Consider the following 18,937-nt stretch of genomic DNA (forward strand, 5'->3'; position numbering starts at 1 on the left):
TCAACTGGACATATTTGTTAGGGTTATTTCTAATTTTATATTTGCTAAAACTTTGATAAAAACATGGATTTTTTTTAATACTATATGTTTCTAACTGGTTATTGCTAACACTTGAGAAAGATATCGATTTTTGTATACTTACCAAATATAGTACTTATAATTTTTAGTTGATTTCCTTTTTTCTTTGTATTTTATCTCCTTTTAGATCATTATACTTACTCTGGTTTTGTGGATTATTGCATGAATTAGAACTTCTAGAACAATGTTAATGGTGATAGAAGGTTTACTTATATATTCCTGATGTAAACTGAAGATGCTGTAGTGTATCACTACACTACAGTGTAGTGATATTAAGCACAAGACTGTATCACTACTACACTTATATATTCCTGATGTAAACTGAAGATGCTGTAGTGTATCACTACACTACAGTGTAGTGATATCAAGCACAAGACTGTATCACTACTACACTTATATATTCCTGATGTAAACTGAAGATGCTGTAGTGTATCACTACACTACAGTGTAGTGATATCAAGCACAAGACTGTATCACTACACTATAGTGTAGTGTATCAAGCACGAGACTGGCTTGTTGTTTGAGATGATGGATCTTATTAAAGATACAGTTTTCTCTTCCTAGTTGTAAAATGGCTTTAAAAAATATATAGATGTTGAGCTTTTTCAAATGTTTTTTGAGCATATTAAAATAATTTAAGGTTGTTCTCACTATTTTAAACTGAAAAATCCTGGAGTACCGATAAGGAAGTATTTGGTTCCTGAGTTGAAGGGCAGATCTAAGGAGTCCTAGGTCAGCAGGACAGTTTGTTCTGCTGCAGTGTGTTTCTTTGACAGGCATTACCTCATACCTGACTGGCAACAGATGAATGCTGTTGGCATAATAGAGAAGTCACATTGGCTCGCATGTAATTTTTCCCAGCATAATAATGTTTTCAAGCAGAGACAAGTTTTCTCATGATTATTAAAGAGAAAGCCTTTGCAATGTAAGATGACCTGAAGGGGGAAAAAAAGCTGAAAGTCTACAGAAGTGACTTACTTCAGCATAAGTGGTAGTTGACTCAGTAGCTTCAAAACCCACTATACTTTCCTTCTTTTAAGTTATCTGCAAAGCTGCAAATGCAGATGAGAAAGCTGCAAATATGGCCAGGCATGGTGGCTCATGCCCATAATCCCAGGACTTTGGGAGGCCAAGGCGGATGGATCACTTGAGTTCACGCCTATAAGCACTTTGGGAGGCTGAGGTAGGTGGATCACGAGGTCAGGAGTTCAAGACCAACATGATGAAACTCAGTCTCTACTAAAAATACAAAAAAAAAAAAATTAGCTGGGCGGTAGTGGCGTGCTTATAATCCCAGCTATTCGGAAGGCTGAGGCAGGAGAATTGCTTGAGCCTAGGAGGTAGAGGTTGTGGTGGGTGGAGATCATGCCACTGCACTCCAGTCTGGGTGACAGAGTGAGACTCTATCTCAAAAAAAAAACAGAAGGCCAGGTGCAGTGGCTCACACCTGTAATACCAGCACTTTGGGAGGCCAAGGCGGGCAGATCACAAGGTCAAAAGATGGAGACCATCCTGGTCAACACGGTGAAACCCCGTCTCTACTAAAAATACAAAAATTAGCTGGGTGTGGTGGTAAGTGCCTGTAATCCCAGCTACTAGGGAGGCTGAGGCAGGAGAACTGCTTGAACCCAAGATTGTGCCACTGCACTCCAGCCTGGCGACAATGCAAGACTCCATCTCCCATCTCAAGAAAAAAAAAAAGGCTGCAAATACATTCCTCCCTATATTAAAACAATGGATTAATTAAGAAGGCTATATCCTGGATCAGCTTTTAAATTTTGATGCAAATGGTCTCTATTAGAAGCAAAATACCCTCTAAGACTATTTCTCAAAGAAGAAAGCATGAGCCCCAGGGTTTATAGTTACATAGAATTTTCTGACTGTAATACTGGAAACAAATACCAGTTAGACTTAACTGTGCTAGCTCTTGTTTCAGTTTGTTTTTTAGTACTCCTGTGTCAACAAATGAACAAAAGCCACTAACATTTTGTGAGTACTTCTCATGCACTACTTGGTGACATGGGAAGGACTAAATCCTATTAAACTACTTGGTTTTTACAAACTTGCTCAGTTTTAGTTGGTCAGTCCCAATTCTATTTTTCCCATCAGCCCTACTGTTTTCAGTGCCTAATTTTGCAAACATGGGTTGTTTATTGTATTTTTAAATTATTGTTGAGGCTTCCATTTTATTCTATTTTTGTTTGTTTTTTCCAGGTTCACCTATACGGTGTGGCAGGAGAAATATTTGGATCCTCCTTATAGAACCATTGGATCTAGTGCCACCTGCTTACCAGAGTGTAGCCTGCTTGAGATTTGAGATATTTTTGTAACCCCGTTAGCTAATAGGCATGAGTACCTGCTACCAGGGAATCCAAGACACTTGATTTAAACACTGAAAAGTTTAAATTATTATCATGAATGGAGTAACTGCAGTACTGAGAGGGGTGTGCAATTTTTGAAGTGTATTCAAGAGATAAGGCTAACCAACACTTGGGTTCCATTGTCTCATCCACAACATACATCTATCACCGACTCCTGATATTTTACACAACCTGCTCCATCAACAGCCTTCCCTACTTCAGTAAACAGTAATTCCACCTTTAGGTGTTCAGACTTAAAACTTTATTGCCACTTTCTCACAGCATATATCCAGTTCATCAGGAAATGCTGATGGCTCTGTCTTCCAAATATGGCCAGAATCTGACCATGTCCTATCAGGTCTCCACTGTTACCATCCTGGTTCAAGTCACCATTATCTGTCACCTTGATTACTGCAATAGCCTTCTGTTTCCACACACATCCCCTCAATACTACTTTCAATAACGTGATCAGAAAGCCAGTTCTTATTATTTCTCTGCTTGAAACCCCATAATATCTTCCTGTCACATGCAGAGCAAAAGCCAAGTTTTTATAATGGCTTGGAACACCCTAGATGCTCAGGAACAAACGAGCCTGGACTTGCTGTTCCCTTCCTTCCACTTCTCAGACCACTCTGGTTTTCTTGATGCCACTTCAGCTCTCAGGATTGCTTCCTGACTTTTGCACTTGCTATTCCCTCTGCCTGGAATGTTCCTTTCTTAAATATCAAGCTTGTTTGCCCACTCACCCCAGTGAGGCTTTTCCTAACAACCCTATTGTAAACTGCAGACACACACGCACACACACACACATGCACGCACGCACGCACGCACACACACACAGGCTCCCCATCCCCATTTCCTAACTAAATTTTCTCCAAAGTAGTACATATCTTCATCTACTATACTATATATTTTACCTGTGTCTCTGTTTTGTCCCCTAAAAAATAAGCTTGGTGTTCTTTGCTGTATCCTCAGTACCTAGAATAGCTCCTAGTACATAGAAATCTCAAAAACTACTTACTGAATGAATGAATCAGGTTCACTGCATGCTGTGATGAAGGCAATGACAGACTGAGATTGTGATTCCTGAGTCACCTTAATCTTCACAAATCCAAGAAATATTTGAAAGAAGATGAAGAGGTATATAGAAGTTGACTTTATTTTAATGCAGTCATATAGCTAGGCTGTGAAAACTTGTTCAAGAGATTTACTAAGCTGCTTCTTCAGATCAAGGACACTTGGAATTAAAGGGATTGGAGTGGCTCAACTTGTCAGACCCCCTGGGGACTCATAAGATTGTTCTTCCGGCTGAGCACGGTGGCTCACACCTGTAATCTCAGCACTTTGGGAGAGTAAGGTGGGCAATCACCTGAGGCCAAGAGTTCGAGACCAGGCTGCTGCAACATGGTGAAACCCCGTCTCTACTAAAATTACAAAAATTAGTCAGGCGTGGTGGCAGGCCCCTGTAATCCCATCTATTTGGGAGGCTGAGGCAGGAGACTTGCTTGAACCCAAGAGTTGGAGATTGCAGTGAGCTGAGATCAAGCCATTGCACTCTAGCCTGGGCAACAGAGCAAGACTCCATCTCAAAAAAAAATACATACATACATACATATATATATACACACACACACACACACACACACACACACACATATATAATTTATATATATAATATATATATTTTGGTTCTTCCCTGAGGTGACAAGACATCTGATCACACCAAAACTGAAACTACAGAAGGAAAAAAGCAGTAGCACTGCTGATATGATCAAGGAAACACAAGTGTTCTGATTCAAACCAGACATGTGGATCAACTAAGCGGAGACTGCATTCATTTTTCATAAGCTGACCAACCCCCAAACTCAATAGAATCACTAAATTTTAAATGTAGAGAATATTTCCTAGAAATCAATTTCAAAAGAAGGTCACAAAATTTTATAAGGAATCACACTTTCATTGTCTGTGTTTACCTGCAGGTGTATACCTCAGGGACAGGCCTGAATTACCAAGCATTTATCCCATTGCCATGGCTCACATTTTCATGAACAAAATGCAAGAGCTGAAAGCAAAATATAACCAACAAAAACTCAATATTCGTGACATTCTGAAGATGAATTTACAAAGCTTAAAGCTATCCCAAAACTTCTCACATGCAGTCAACTTTGGAACATGTTTATAATCCTTCATGCTGTAAAACACATTATTTTTCATGAAAAAGCTGAAATCAAAGCTGCAGCTACCATCTGTGATGTAAATCTAGCATTACAACAAATTGAGATAGGCCTCACTAATACATGCTACAGTTGTAGAGTATGGTTGTTTCTTAAACACCACTTTCCTATCAAGACTAGCTCCAAGCCTTTAACTATGTACTTCTGAAGGAAAAAATTTATTTTTCAAACTGATTTCAAATTAATTTTGGAATCATAATACTACTGAACTGTTTTATATCATCATTGTTAAGAATTTAAACTTCATATAGATCCACATGTGTGGATTTCAGATTATATAATTCATTGCTCTAAAAGCACAGGTGCTTACTTTTCAATGGGATCAAGGTTATGAAAGATAGAAATGCCTCAGAAACTCATAGATGGGATTGGAGGAGATAACTAAGAGCTCCTGGCTCTACTACAAAAAAGCAACTACATGACATAGGCAAATGTAACCCTATGTGTGCCTTATTTTCCTCACCTGTAACAGTTGCGAGGCTAACCACAGTATATGTGAAATACATACCACTACATATACCAAAGTAACACTGGACACATAGCTGTGTTGCTATTATTTACTCTAACCATACTTTTCAATAATATCTTATTAAATTCTGGGTAGAAGAACTCGTTTCATGCTCAGAATGATAGGGCCTCATCCTCTGCTTTAAAAAAATTAATATTTCTTTAGGTAGGTGACACGAAACACTTAGGTAACAATACCCAAGGTAATGTATGCTGTGTTCAGAGAAGGGAGTGGTCAGTGTGGACTGAAGAGGAAGGCTTCTTGAAATGAGAGAATATGAACTGGCTCATCACGATAGGATTCAGATAAGAGGAAGAAAAATTCCAAACAAGGACCTCATAAGTAAAAGCAGCGAGGCAGCAGTGAAGATGCTCATTCAAAAAGGCCAATACACCTCCACCAGTACAATTCTTGTTCAGTGACATAGGCCAGATGAGTAAACTGAGGGCATAGACCAGGGGGAGGTTTGAATCTAATGCTGATATAAAAGATATATTGCAGAACAGAAAAAAAGTGGAAAAGAAGAAGCTTCATGTTGCTTAAGGGAAACATCTGGTAAAATGAAAATTAGTGGTTTATCTAGTAAATGGATGAATAAGAGTTTGCTATAAAAGCATAAGCAGGAGAGAGATCCAAGATGGCTGATGATTAGCAGCTCGGGCACGTACCTCCCAGTGAAAGCGCAAAGAACGAGAGGACGCCACACTTTCAGACGAATATTAGTTGCTCACGGACCACGAGATTCCCAGTGGAGGAGCTCCACGGGTTGCCAGGGCGACTCTTGTGGCCGGCGTGGCGGTTTTGCTGGTGCCTTAGCACGCCAGTTCTTGGTGCAGAGTCCGGATATTCCCGGGCAGAAAAGCACCATCAATCTTAACACCGCTGTTTTGGCCGGCTCAGTGGATTGCTCAGATTTCGGCGCAGGGAATCAACAAGTTGGACGTCAGAGACCCAGTTAGAAAGTCGGTAATTATAAAGACGATAGACGGACAAATATATAATGAAGGGAAGAAACCAGCGTAAAAAGGTAGAGAATACTCAAAATCAGAATGCCTCTCCCTCTACAGGGGATTGCAATTCCTCATCAGTAACGGAACAAGGCTTAATAGATTACACCGGTATTCCAATAACAGAAGCAGGTTTCCAAACGTGGGTGATAAGAAACTTCTGTGAATTAAAAGAACTTATTCTAACCCAATGCAAAGAAACTAAGAACCTTGAAAAAAGGTTTAACGAAATGTTAATGAGAATGGACAATTTAGAGAAGAATATAAGTGAATTGATGGAGCTGAAAAACACAACACGAGAACTTCGCGAAGCATGCACAAGTTTAAACAGTCGAATTGATCAAGCGGAAGGAAGGATATCAGAAGTCGAGGACCAGCTCAGTGAAATGAAACGAGAAGACAAGAATGCAGAAAAAAGGATGAAAAGGAATGAGCAAAGTCTCCAGGAAATATGGGACTATGTGAAAAGACCTAATTTACGTTTGATAGGTGTACCTGAATGTGATGAAGAGAATGAATCCAAGTTGGAAAATACTCTTCAGGATATCACTCAGGAAAATTTTCCCAACCTGGCAAGGCAGGGTAATATTCAACTCCAGGTAATACAGAGAACACCACAAAGATATTCTTCAAAAAGACCAACCCCAAGGCACATAATTGCCAGATTTATTAGGGTTGAAATGAAGGAGAAAATACTAAGGGCAGCTAGAGAGAAAGTTCAGGTTACCCATAAAGGGAAACCTATCAGACTTACAGCAGATCTCTCAGCAGAAACCCTACAAGCCAGAAAAGAGTGGGGACCAATATTTAACATCCTTAAAGAAAAGAACTTTCAACCCAGAATTTCCTATCCAGCCAAACTAAGCTTTATGTGCGAAGGAAAAATTAAATCTTTTGCGAACAAACAAGTACTTAGAGAGTTCACCACCACCAGGCCTGCTTTACAAGAGCTTCTGAAAGAAGCACTATACATATAAAGGAACAACCAATATCAGCCTTTCCAAAAATATATCAAAAAGCAAAGAACTTTAACACAATAAAAAATTCACATCAACTAATGGGCAAAACAGCCAGCTAGCATCAAATGCTGGTATTAAACTTACATATATTTTAATTGGATAAAAAGCCAAAACCCATCGGTATGCTGCATCCGGGCCCATCTTACATGAAACAATACACAAAGACTCAGAGAGAAGGAGGAAGATTTACCAATTGAACAGAGAGTAAAAATAAACTAATAAACAAAAAGCAGCAGATGCAATTCTCACCTCTGATAAAGTAGACTCTAAAGCAATAAAGATCAAAAGAGGCGAGGAATGACATTACATAATGGCAAAAGGATCAATGCAACAAGAAGAGCTAACGATTCTATAGATCAACGAGATAGAAAATTAACAAGGATATTCAGAACTTGAACTCAGACCCGGAACAAGTAAACTTAATAAATATTTATAGTATTCTCCACTTCAAATACACAAAACATACATTACCACCTCACACCTATTCCAAAGGTGACTATATAATTGGAAGTAAATCACTCCTCAGTAATCGCATAGCATTTCATAGGTTTAAATTAAATATTGGTTGGCTGTTTGTTTGTTATCTTCTTCCCTTACTCCTTCCTGATTACATCATTAAGTATAATTATCAGTATAAAAGAGGTTTTCAATACCCATTACTAAATTGCATTCTAGCCTGGGCAAGAAAGCAATACTCCCATTCTCTCTCCCTCTTTCTTTTCCTTCTCCCTCCTCCCCATTCTCTCTCTCTCTTTCTCTTCCTTTTTTCTCCTTCCTATTCTCTCTCTCTTTCTCAAAAAAAAAAAAAAAAAAAAAAAAAAAAAAAAAGCATAAGCAAAACCTTACTGATGGATATATCCTTTACTGCTTTTTTTTTTGTACTGGCTTTATTCACTACTTTAACATCAATGTCAGTATTACTACCCTACCATGTCTTTAAGTACCATGAAACATATTTATATGCATAAAGAAATAATAAGCTACAGAACTATCATATTCATTAACATGTGACTGTGTGGGTGTGGGTAAAAAGCAGAAGACGACAACTGGGAAGGGGTTCCATGCAACTTAAAAATGCTATTTGATCTCTAAAGAGCATCATAGCCAGGGAAAGTAGATTATTATTAATACTACTAAGAGAAAAAAAATCAGACACATATTGTTGAGGACAAAATCAAAAACAGTGATTTTAGAGGAATATAAAACTGCTTAATGAAGTATGATATGGCTATGTTCAACAGTATGAACTGTCACTGCTCTGTGACTGCAGGTAAATAAAAAACTCAAACAATATACTAAGAACATAACATTTGCTAGTAATGAACTCACATCTTCAAGATTCCTACTGCTTGAATGAAATTCACTCAGTTGCAATTTTACACAAATCATCCACCATGAAATGTCATAAAGCCCAGCATCCTGAGTTTACATATGAATTTTTCAAATCAATCCTGTTCAATCAGAACTGGAAAAAAGCAAAAAAGGAAAAATACAGCTTATAAGTATTAATAAAAGCCAAATGTAATCCATTCATCTCCACAGTCTACATGAAACATGTAGACAATAAGGAGTAACATCCACCCCTTTCTAATTCATCAAAACTCTATGTTCTAGGAATAGATTTTGGTCACTCATACTCTAATCAAACTCTTACTGTAATAAAAACTATCAGGCTTGGTGCAGTGGTTCACATCTGTAATCCCAGCACTGTGGGAGGCCGAGGGGGTGGATCACCTGAGGTGAGGAGTTTGAGACCAGCCTGCCCAACATGGCAAAACCCCATCTCTATGAAAAATAGTAGTAAAAAAGATTAGCTTGGTGTGGTGGTGCATGCCTGTAATCCCAGCTACTTGGGAGGCTGAGGTAGGAGAATCCCTTGAAATCGGGAGGTGGAGGATGCAGTGAGCTGAGATCGCACCACTGCACTCCAGCCTGGGAGATGGAGCAAGACTCTGTCTCAAAAAAAAAAAAAAAAAAGTATCAATCAACAGCAATAGTTTATGCCAAATGGTGGAAGTCCTTTTGAGAATTATAATGTCATTGTTAAAAATATAGGAAAAGAGGCCGGGCATGGTAGCTCACACCTGTAATCCCAGCACTTTGGGAGGCTGAGGTAGGCGATCACAAGATCAGGAGTTTAAGACCAGCCTGGTCAACATGGTGAAACCCTGTCTCTACTAAAAATACAAAAATTAGCTGGGTGTAGTGGCTGGTGCCTATAATATACATATGAAAGAAAATTAAATGTACTGAATGAAATTATTTTAACATTATACTTAATGTGGCATAAAATAATACTTATTTTTCTTTTTATTATCTACTTTTATGCATGTGTCACAAGAAAGGCTACAGGCTTTGAATTTGCTTGTATCTCTTAGCAGATGGGAATACCTACTTTCAGTATTTGTGCTAGCCAATGCTGCACAAATTGAATTTTTTCAACTGACCAGTAGCCCATTCATCAACCTTAAGTGGAATTTGGGATACCTAACAAATAGAGGAAAGAAAATAATATAAGACCTGTGTTCTAATTCCAACTCATTTGCTTACTAGCTAATTAATCTTAGAGATTTAACCTTTATGAATCAGCTTTTTCACCTGTAAACTGAAGAGTGACACCTAATATATAAGGTTTTTTTTTTCTTCTCTCAGCCTTTCTCAAAGGGATATAAGTTCTTAATGGTGGATCCAGATTTTCTACATTGGGAGACACAGGCAGTTCTCTGATTGGAAGGAGGTACATGAACATGCCTCTGCATAGCACTGCACTGAAGATGATGAAAAGATTAATTGTCTATCAAATAAAGGGGACTTGATGGAGATGCCGAGCAGTTATATTCTCCCAAACTCCTCTCCTTGATCCCAGCACTGCCTGTTGTGGTGATTACATATTACAAAAAGGAGAAGTGAAGTAGGAGATACAAAGACAAAAAATGAATATTCACAGTACAGACTCATATAAGGTATACAATTTAAAAAGTATGTATTATTTCCTTTAGATTAACTCAGTAGAAAAAGTCCAGCCTTCTAGATTTTCTTAGGAAAATTAAACTCTTTTATCAGAATTCAGTTCAACTCAACTTTGAACTCTTATTATGTGCAAGCTACTCTATTAGATACTGTTGAAGATGAGGAAAAAAATAAAAAGTCTCTTGCTGGCCGGGCGCGGTGGCTCAAGCCTGTAATCCCAGCACTTTGGGAGGCCGAGGCGGGTGGATCACGAGGTCAAGAGATCGAGACCATCCTGGTCAACATTGTGAAACCCCGTCTCTACTAATACAAAAAAATTAGCTGGGCATGGTGGCGCATGCCTGTAATCCCAGCTACTCAGGAAGCTGAGGCAGGAGAATCGCCTGAACCCAGGAGGTGGAGGTTGCGGTGAGCCGAGATCGTGCCATTGCACTCCAGCCTGGGTAACGAGAGTGAAACTCCGTCTCAAAAAAAAAAAAAAAAACAAAAAGTCTCTTGCTTTCAAGTAATATGTAAAACAGAACAAAATAATTTCTACACTAGGAAAACAAAAATATTATGAAACCGAAGTACAGACTTCCATAATCCTAAAACTAGCACTTAAGATCACAATCAGCCTGGGCACAGTGGCTCATCCGGGTAATCCCAACACTTTGGGAGGTCAAGGCAGACAGATCACCTGAGGTCAGGAGTTTCAGACCAGCCTGGCCAACATGGCAAAACCCCATCTCTACTAAAAATACAAAAATTAGCCAGGCATGGTGGCAGGTGTCTGTTAATCCCAGCTATTTGGGAGGCTGAGGCAGAAGAATCACTTGAACTTGGGAGGTGGAGGTTGAAGTATTTTGTGCACGCCGAGATTGCATCACTGCATTCCAGCCTGGGAGATAGAGACTCTGTCTGTGGGGGAAAAAAAGTCACAATCTACTCTTTACCCTTCTGGCCAGACTTGACTTCACACTATAGATAAACACACACTCCAGTCATCCCAAACCACTTTTGCCAAACACATTATGCATTTCACACTTCTATGTCTTTGCTCCTACCATTCCTGCAGACTATAGCTCCTTTATTGATATCCTGTAAGACCAAATTCCATTCCTCTTCCTTCCACCCACTTGGAATTAAGGGTGGTGATTTGGGGGGAAAAAAAGATACCCAGGACCATAGGAGAGGAATGAAAGATCTGTACCATAGGAGTGATGAGATAAATGAGATTAAAAATTTGTCAGAACCTTCTAGAAAACCATCATTCCATGTTATACAGAAAATTAACAAGTCTAACAAGGTCTGACAGGAGGAATCCAGGAGGTGAGAGAAAACCCGTTAAGATTATGGGATAACAAGAAAACCAGCAGCAGGAAATGTGTCCAGGAATTATAAAACGGAAGGACTTAAAGCCACACTTGATCTTTTCATGTATTATTCCAACAGGAATAAAAATCGTGTGAAAAGTTAACCACTGATTACACAGATGGCATCAAAGAATAGAATTTAGTTTTTACCGTTTTAAGATGCTGCAAAGATTAAGCACTTACCCCTAGAAGAGGGAACCTAATTAAGTCTGGAAGAATGCCTTTGTTCAGAAACTGCCCTGTCTCATCCAAAGGGCTCTGAACTAAAAATGGAGAAGTAGAGAGAAACAATGTAAATTGATACAATACTGCATCACTCATTCAACAAACATTGACCAGGTACTGTTCTAACACTGGGGATACAGCAGTCAACAGACCTGACAAAATCCCAGTGCTTATGTAGGGAGAAAGCCAATTAAAAAAAAAAAATGATTTCAGGTGATGTTCAGCTTTGACAAAATACAGTCAAGTACAGAAACAGAAAATGACAGCTAGGGTAGAAGGTGCAGAACTGAGGGAGGATGTCTGGCAGATCTGAGGTTACAGCCAGAGAGAAGAGGAAGGCCCTGAAAGACGAAGGATCTCCACATGTTGGACAACAGTGAACTTGGCCAGAACATAATAAATGAGAAGGGTGGTAGTGGGGAGATGAAAGGGAGGCAGAGTCAGAGTAAGGTAGAGAAGAAGTCTGGATGTTATATTTATGTGTGATGGAAGCCTCTGGAGGGGAGAGGATGTGGAGTCTGAATCACCTTTTTGATCACTCAGGCTATTGAGTGAACAAAGGACTGCAGGCGGTTAAGCACAAGATAACTGTGAGTTGGACTAGGGTGGCAGCAACAAAATTGACACATGTCAGATACGATATGTAAAGAAAGACTGGAGACAGTCTTAGGAGAAAAATTTTTAGAAAAAGGGACACCACATATGCAACCTCCAATGTCGATAAACAAGTGGAGAGGATGATCATGCACAAAATACTGCTGGGCTCCATGAGAGTAAGAGCTGTCATGTGTTGTGATTATTTCCAAAGCCCAGCACAATGCTTGGAACATCAGCAGGTACCGGGAAAAGATATTTTTTCCAACAGATTTTGACCCTTTAACACAACAAAGCAAGTATAACCTTACAGGTATTACCAAAATTTAGTGGGATGGGATTCAATATTGGTCTATAAACCTTTAAGCTCTAGTAGGTGAGTAAACAGCTTCAAATAAACAAGCTTACTGAAACATTTACTGAGTGTCCTCTGAATGTTACTAGAGAGGCACACTAAGAACAGAGAGCTAAGACCTGCCTCTCCTGTCTCCCAAGGAAGAGTTCACACCCTGGTGGTCCAGACAAGTCACATGCCTGAACAAACATCAAGAAGATTTGTACAAAGAAGACGGCGCCAAGAAGACTGCTGGCAGCTCTCAGTAACTTTCAAGCAACAGCAGAGAACCAAAGCAATAAAACACAGAGAGAACACGGCAGCATCCCTGGTTTTAAAAGGGGAAAGAAAGTGAACAATACACACTTAGCAATTGAGCGTAACGTCAACTCTGAGTAAAACCCTAGAACAGAATACCAAAGGGAGGGCTGTGGGGACTTAGACAAAGAGGTGACCAGTTAGAGCCAACACATGCACCTGAGTAAGCCATTCCTGTCTTGTCCATTTTTGATAGGAGAATGGAGATTGGGAAACACATGACATACCTGAATTTTATTAAAATGTATTATTCCTAACTCTGGTAATATTTCAGGGGATAAGATGGGAGGAAATGGACGAAAGTACAGATCAACTGTATAGGAAACTGCTAGGATGGTCTTGAGAAAAGAGGTGACCAGCTAAAGGAGTGACTATCTAAAGACAGGATCTGAAAGAAAATGTTTAAAAATGTTTAACAATAAAAACAAAATGGTAATATCAAGGCCAAAAGATACTGTCATTAGGGGTTTCTCAAGGAAACAGGCCAGCCAGACCACCCTACAGTGAACGCCACAATCAGGAGGTGTTCCCTAAATTAATATGAAGACATAATTTGCTTTATGTCTGCATGTTAATCAGATAATAGAAACTTGGGAAAGGAAAAGCACATACACTGGATAATAAAAATAAAAGTTCATGATAGTCTACAAAGCTGGGCAAAAATCAACAGCTTTAAATTTCTTGGGGAAAATTCCAACCTCATACTTAAGTTTTCAAAATCCTACAAGAAACAACAGCACAAAAGGGAAAGTTGGCTTTAAGGGCTTTGGTGAACAGCAAGGTAATGTTAAGTGAAGTTGCTGAAAAAGCAAATTCAATGTTAGGCAACATTAAGAATCCAGAAGAAGGGATTACCTGTATGTACTTTAATGAGCTGCTTTTTGCATACCCTACTTTAAGAAGATTGTTGGTTGGAAGCGGTGGCGTACACCTGTAATCTCAGTACTTGGGGAGGTTGAAGGGGGTGGATCATCTGAGGTCAGGAGTTCGAGACCAGACTGACTAACATGATGAAACCCCATCTCTACTAAATACAAAAAAATTAGCTGGATGTGGCGGCGCATGCCTGTAATTCCAGCTACTCGGGAGGCTGAGGCAAAATAATCACTTGAACCCAAGAGGCAGAGGTTGCAATGAGCAGAGATCATGCAATTGCAATCCGGCCTGGGCAACAAGATGGAAACTCTGTCTCAAAAAGAAGAAAAAGATTGTTAAACTAGAACTCAGACCAATGAAAGAGACTTGGATAGTCTACTTAGAGTAAATGCTGACTAACTGAATACATGTACTGAATTCTACTCCCTTCCAAAACTCCACTGAAATAATAGAGGGATTTAAAACATTTGGAACTAAGAAGCAGGTTGGAGAGAATAAATTGACCTAGTATACTCCAAAAAGCTGAATCCTAAAGCAGCAGTGTGAAAAGACAGGAAGCTAATCCACTTATGCCACAAAACTCCCTCAAAACTCAAGAATTCGTAGTTTAAAATATCTCTGGAACTGCAGATGACAATGGGGCTAAAAATGAAGGATTCATTGGGCTGCATGAGAGCATTCAGATCCTCTATGCAGCTGGACAACTGCCCCTCTTCTACCCAGAAGAGTTGGACCACACACAGGTACCACACAGAAAATAAAACGATGAAGTGGAAGTTTACACACTGAATATTGAAGCCAACCCCCACCCCAACCTTCTTTCCCTGCTTGAGTCCCAGGACTCTGGCAGCCAGACTAATATCCTTTCAGGACCCCAGAAGAGACTTCTTTGGAGAAATCTGATGAGTCCAAGAGAAAAGACCAACTGATACTGATCCCCCTTGGTGTTTCCCAAAGAAAAATGTAAGCCAGATCACTCCACAGAAAATGCCATAGCTAACAATCCCATGCCCAAATAATACAATGCTTTCAAACAACCTTTTAGGGTCCTGTTTCTAAATATTAATAATAACCAGATAGCTACAGATGAACAAACATTTAAGGAATCTTTTACCATGACAAACAGAAAAAAATAACTTGGAAGAAAAAAATGATGCAGATGCAGACAGAAGTGAAATTAAAACACACACAGAGAGAGAAGAATGGATGATATAAAAACAAAAAAGAATACTGAAGAGAACAAAAGCACTCCCTAGGAAATTAGAAATCATAGCTGAAATAAAAACACAATAGAAATACCGAAAGGTAAATTAAGGAAATCTATTGCAACGTGGAGAAAAGACAAGGAGTTCAAAAATACTTTTAAAAGATAAGAAAATTCAGAAATGGGGAAAAGATGGGGCGGGGGGGAAGCCAAGAAAGAATTAAGAAAAAATTTTCCCAACTGCAAACAAGAAATTTCCAGATTGAAAGAGCCCACACTGTATCCAGCATAATAGATAGAAGGCCCATTGCTGAAAAATGTCAGAAGGTGGGTTATGAGGAAGATCCTAAGAGATTTGAGAGAGAGTAAGTTTATTTTTTTTTATTTTATTTTTCCCACTTACTGGTATTCAAGAGAGAAAGTTTAATATGAAGAGTCAAGAATCAGAATATCAGACTTCAACAGCGACCCTAGAAGTCAGATGCCAATAGAACAACTCATTTAAAATTCTGAGGAAAAATAATTTCCAACCTAGAATTCTACATTCACTCAACTATTACATATGTGACATAAAATAAAAACACGCTGCCAGGTGCGGTGGCTCACACCTGTAATCCCAGCACTTTGGGAGGCTGAGGCAGGTGGATCACCTGAGGTCAGGAGTTCGAGACCAGCCTGGCCAACATGGTGAAACCCTCTCTCTACTAAAAAAAAAAAAGAAGAAAGAAAAAGGAAAAAAACAAAATTAAATTAAAAAATGCAAGGTGTCGGCCGGGCGCGGTGGCTCAAGCCTGTAATCCCAGCGCTTTGGGAGGCTGAGGCGGGTGGATCACGAGGTCAAGAGATCGAGACCATCCTGGTCAACATGGTGAAACCCCGTCTCTACTAAAAATACAAAAAATTAGCTGGGCATGGTGGCACATGCCTGTAATCCCAGCTACTCGGAGGTTGAGGCAGGAGAATTACCTGAACCCAGGAGGCGGAGGTTGCGGTGAGCCGAGATCGCGCCATTGCACTCCAGCCTGGGTAACGAGCGAAACTCCATCTCAAAAAAAAAAAAAAAAAAAATGCAAGGTGTCAAAAAACTTCCCTTATGGAGCCTTTCTCAGTAAGCCACTGACAGAGATGTTCTACCAAACCAAGAAAGAAAACACCAGTACAGAAACACTGATGGTTGGGGGTGGACACAAAGAAGGCTTAAATAAATGGAGAACTAAACCACATTCATAGATTGGAAGACTCAGTATTATTTGACAATTAATTCTTTCCTAATGGATCCATAGTTTCAATACAAGCCAAATCAAAATCCCAGCAAAATTTTTTTGTAGATATTGACAAGCTGATTCTAAAATGTATAAGAGAAGGTAAAAGAACTACAATAGTAAAAATAACTTTGAAAAAGAAGGAAAAAGTTAAAGGACTCACATAACTTGATTTCAATATATATTATAAAGCTATAATAATCAAGACCATAGAGTATTACCATTAGGACAGACAAACACATGGATGAAGCAGAACAGAAAGCTCAGAAATAGACGCACACATACATGATTAATATTTAAGAAAGATACAAAGGTGATTCGATGGAAAACATATATAGTCTTTTTCAATAAATTGCACTGAAATAATTGGATATTCATACACAAAAAAAACAACTCAACCTATACCTCAAACCTTATATGAAAATTAACAAAATGGATAATAGACCTAAGTGTAAAATGTAAAACTAGAAAATTTTAGAATAAAACAAAGGAGAAAATATTTGTGACCTTGGACTAGGCAATTTACTTAGCTATGATACCAAAAGTATAATTCATAAAAGAAAAATTGATAAAACAGACTTTGTCAAAATTTTAAAAGTTTGTTCTTTGAAATATTGAAATAATAAAAAACAAACATACTGGCAGAAAGTATTTGCAAGTCTCATATCTGATAAAAGACTTGTATCCAGAGTGTAAAAAAGAACTCTTAATTCAACAGTAAGTGATTAAACAACACAGTAAGAGATTAAATAAGCAATGAACGTCAAGAATGGTGGCTCACACTTGTAATCTCGGCACTTTGGGAGGCCAAGAAAGAAGGATCAGCCAGGAGTGGTGGCAAGAAGATCACAAGATCTGGAGTTCGGGACCAGTCTGGCCAACGTGGCCCTGTCTCTATTAAAAATACAAATATTGGCCGGGCGTGGTGGCTCAAGCCTGTAATCCCAGCACTTTGGGAGGCCGAGGCGGGTGGATCACGAGGTCAAGAGATCGAGACCATCCTGGTCAACATGGTGAAACCCCGTCTCTACTAATACAAAAAATTAGCTGGGCATGGTGGCGCGTGCCTGTAATCCCAGCTACTCAGGAGGCTGAGGAAGGAGAATTGCCTGAACCCAGGAGGCGGAGGTTGCGGTGAGCCGAGATCGCACCATTGCACTCCAGCCTGGGTAACAAGCGAAACTTCGTCTCAAAAAAAAAAAAAAAAAAAAAAAAAATACAAATATTAGCTGGGCTTGGTGGCATGCTCCTGTAGTCCCAGCTACTCGGGAGGCTGAGGCAGAAGAATTGCTTAAACCTGGGAAGCTTGAGGTCAGCAGTTTGAGACCAGCCTGGGCACACAGTGAGACCCTGTTTCTACATAAAAATTTAAAAAAATAAAAATTAGCCAGGTACAGTGGTACACACTTATAGGCCTAGCTACTTAAGAGGCTGGGACAGAAAGACTGTTTAAGCCCAAGAGTTTGAGACTGCAGTGAGTTATGATTGCACCACTGCAATCCAGCCTGAGCAACAGAGCTAGACCATGTCTCTTAACACACACACACACACACACACACACACACACACACACACACACACACATACAGCAGTAATTTTAAAGATAAGACACCAAGAAAGATATACAGATGTTAAAACAAGCATATGAAAAGATGTTCAACGTCTCTGGTCACTAGGAAAATGCAAATTAAAACCATAGTGGGATATCACTAAACATCTATGCCAACAATTTAGAAAATAAACTGACAATATCAAGTGCTCACAAGGATACGGAACTACTGGAACTCTTCTTATACATTGTTCATGGGAATGCACAATGGTACAGCCCATTTGGAAAACAGTTTGGCAGATTCTTATAAACGTTCACTTACCATACAACCCAGCAATTCCACTCCCAGATAGTTACCAAAGATAAATGAAAATGTTCACACTGCATATGTTTATAGGAGCTTTGTTAATGATCACCCCCAAGAGGAAACAACCCAGTGTTCTTCAACTGGTGAATAAACTATGATATATTCATATAATGGAATACTACTTAGCAACAAAAACAAACTATTGACGCATGCAATAGCATGGATGCATCCCAAATGCATTACACTGAAGAAAAGAAGCTAAACTCAAAAGCTTACAGTACTGTATGATTCCATTTATATGACATTCTGGAAAAAACAAAACTAGAAGGATAGATCAATGGCTGCCAAGGGTAGAGGAATGATCTGACGACAAAGGGGCAGCTCGAGGGAATTTTTGGAAGTGAGAACTGTTCTGTATCTTGGTACTGGTGGTGGTGGCTCCATAAGGCCATGCATCTGTCAAAGCTCATAGAACTGTACAACAAAAAATGAATTGTACTGTATACATAAAGGAGATTCACGCAACTAGGTGAGAGTTTATACACAATCAGTTATAAGTGTATATTAGGCCGGGCGCGGTGGCTCAAGCCTGTAATCCCAGCACTTTGGGAGGCCGAGGCGGGTGGATCACGAGGTCGAGAGATCGAGACCATCCTGGTCAACATTGTGAAACCCCGTCTCTATTAATACAAAAAAATTAGCTGGGCACGGTGGCGCGTGCCTGTAATCCCAGCTAC

The 18,937-nt window shown here is 39.4% G+C and overlaps 1 protein-coding gene across 5 annotated transcripts in view; it reads right to left on the minus strand.

The window, feature by feature from the left end:
- The window catches only part of SLC44A1 (solute carrier family 44 member 1), a 197,288-nt gene that overhangs the window by 158,518 nt on the left and 19,833 nt on the right, over nt 1-18,937 (minus strand). For 3 of the 5 annotated variants that reach the window (XM_012439084.2, XM_012439083.2, XM_012439082.3), the window contains exon 1: nt 8,536-8,610. The exons of the other annotated variants lie outside the window; for them this stretch is intronic. In XM_012439084.2, coding sequence (XP_012294507.1) covers nt 8,536-8,595 — 60 coding nt within the window. In that variant the 5' untranslated portion in view covers nt 8,596-8,610. Of the gene's footprint in view, nt 1-8,535; nt 8,611-18,937 lie in introns of those variants that run through there. 5 annotated transcript variants of the gene reach the window in all.

This window comes from Aotus nancymaae, unplaced genomic scaffold (assembly GCF_030222135.1).
Source record: "Aotus nancymaae isolate 86718 unplaced genomic scaffold, 86718_ANA_hifiasm-v0.15.2.pri h1tg000003l, whole genome shotgun sequence".
NCBI lineage: Eukaryota > Metazoa > Chordata > Mammalia > Primates > Aotidae > Aotus > Aotus nancymaae.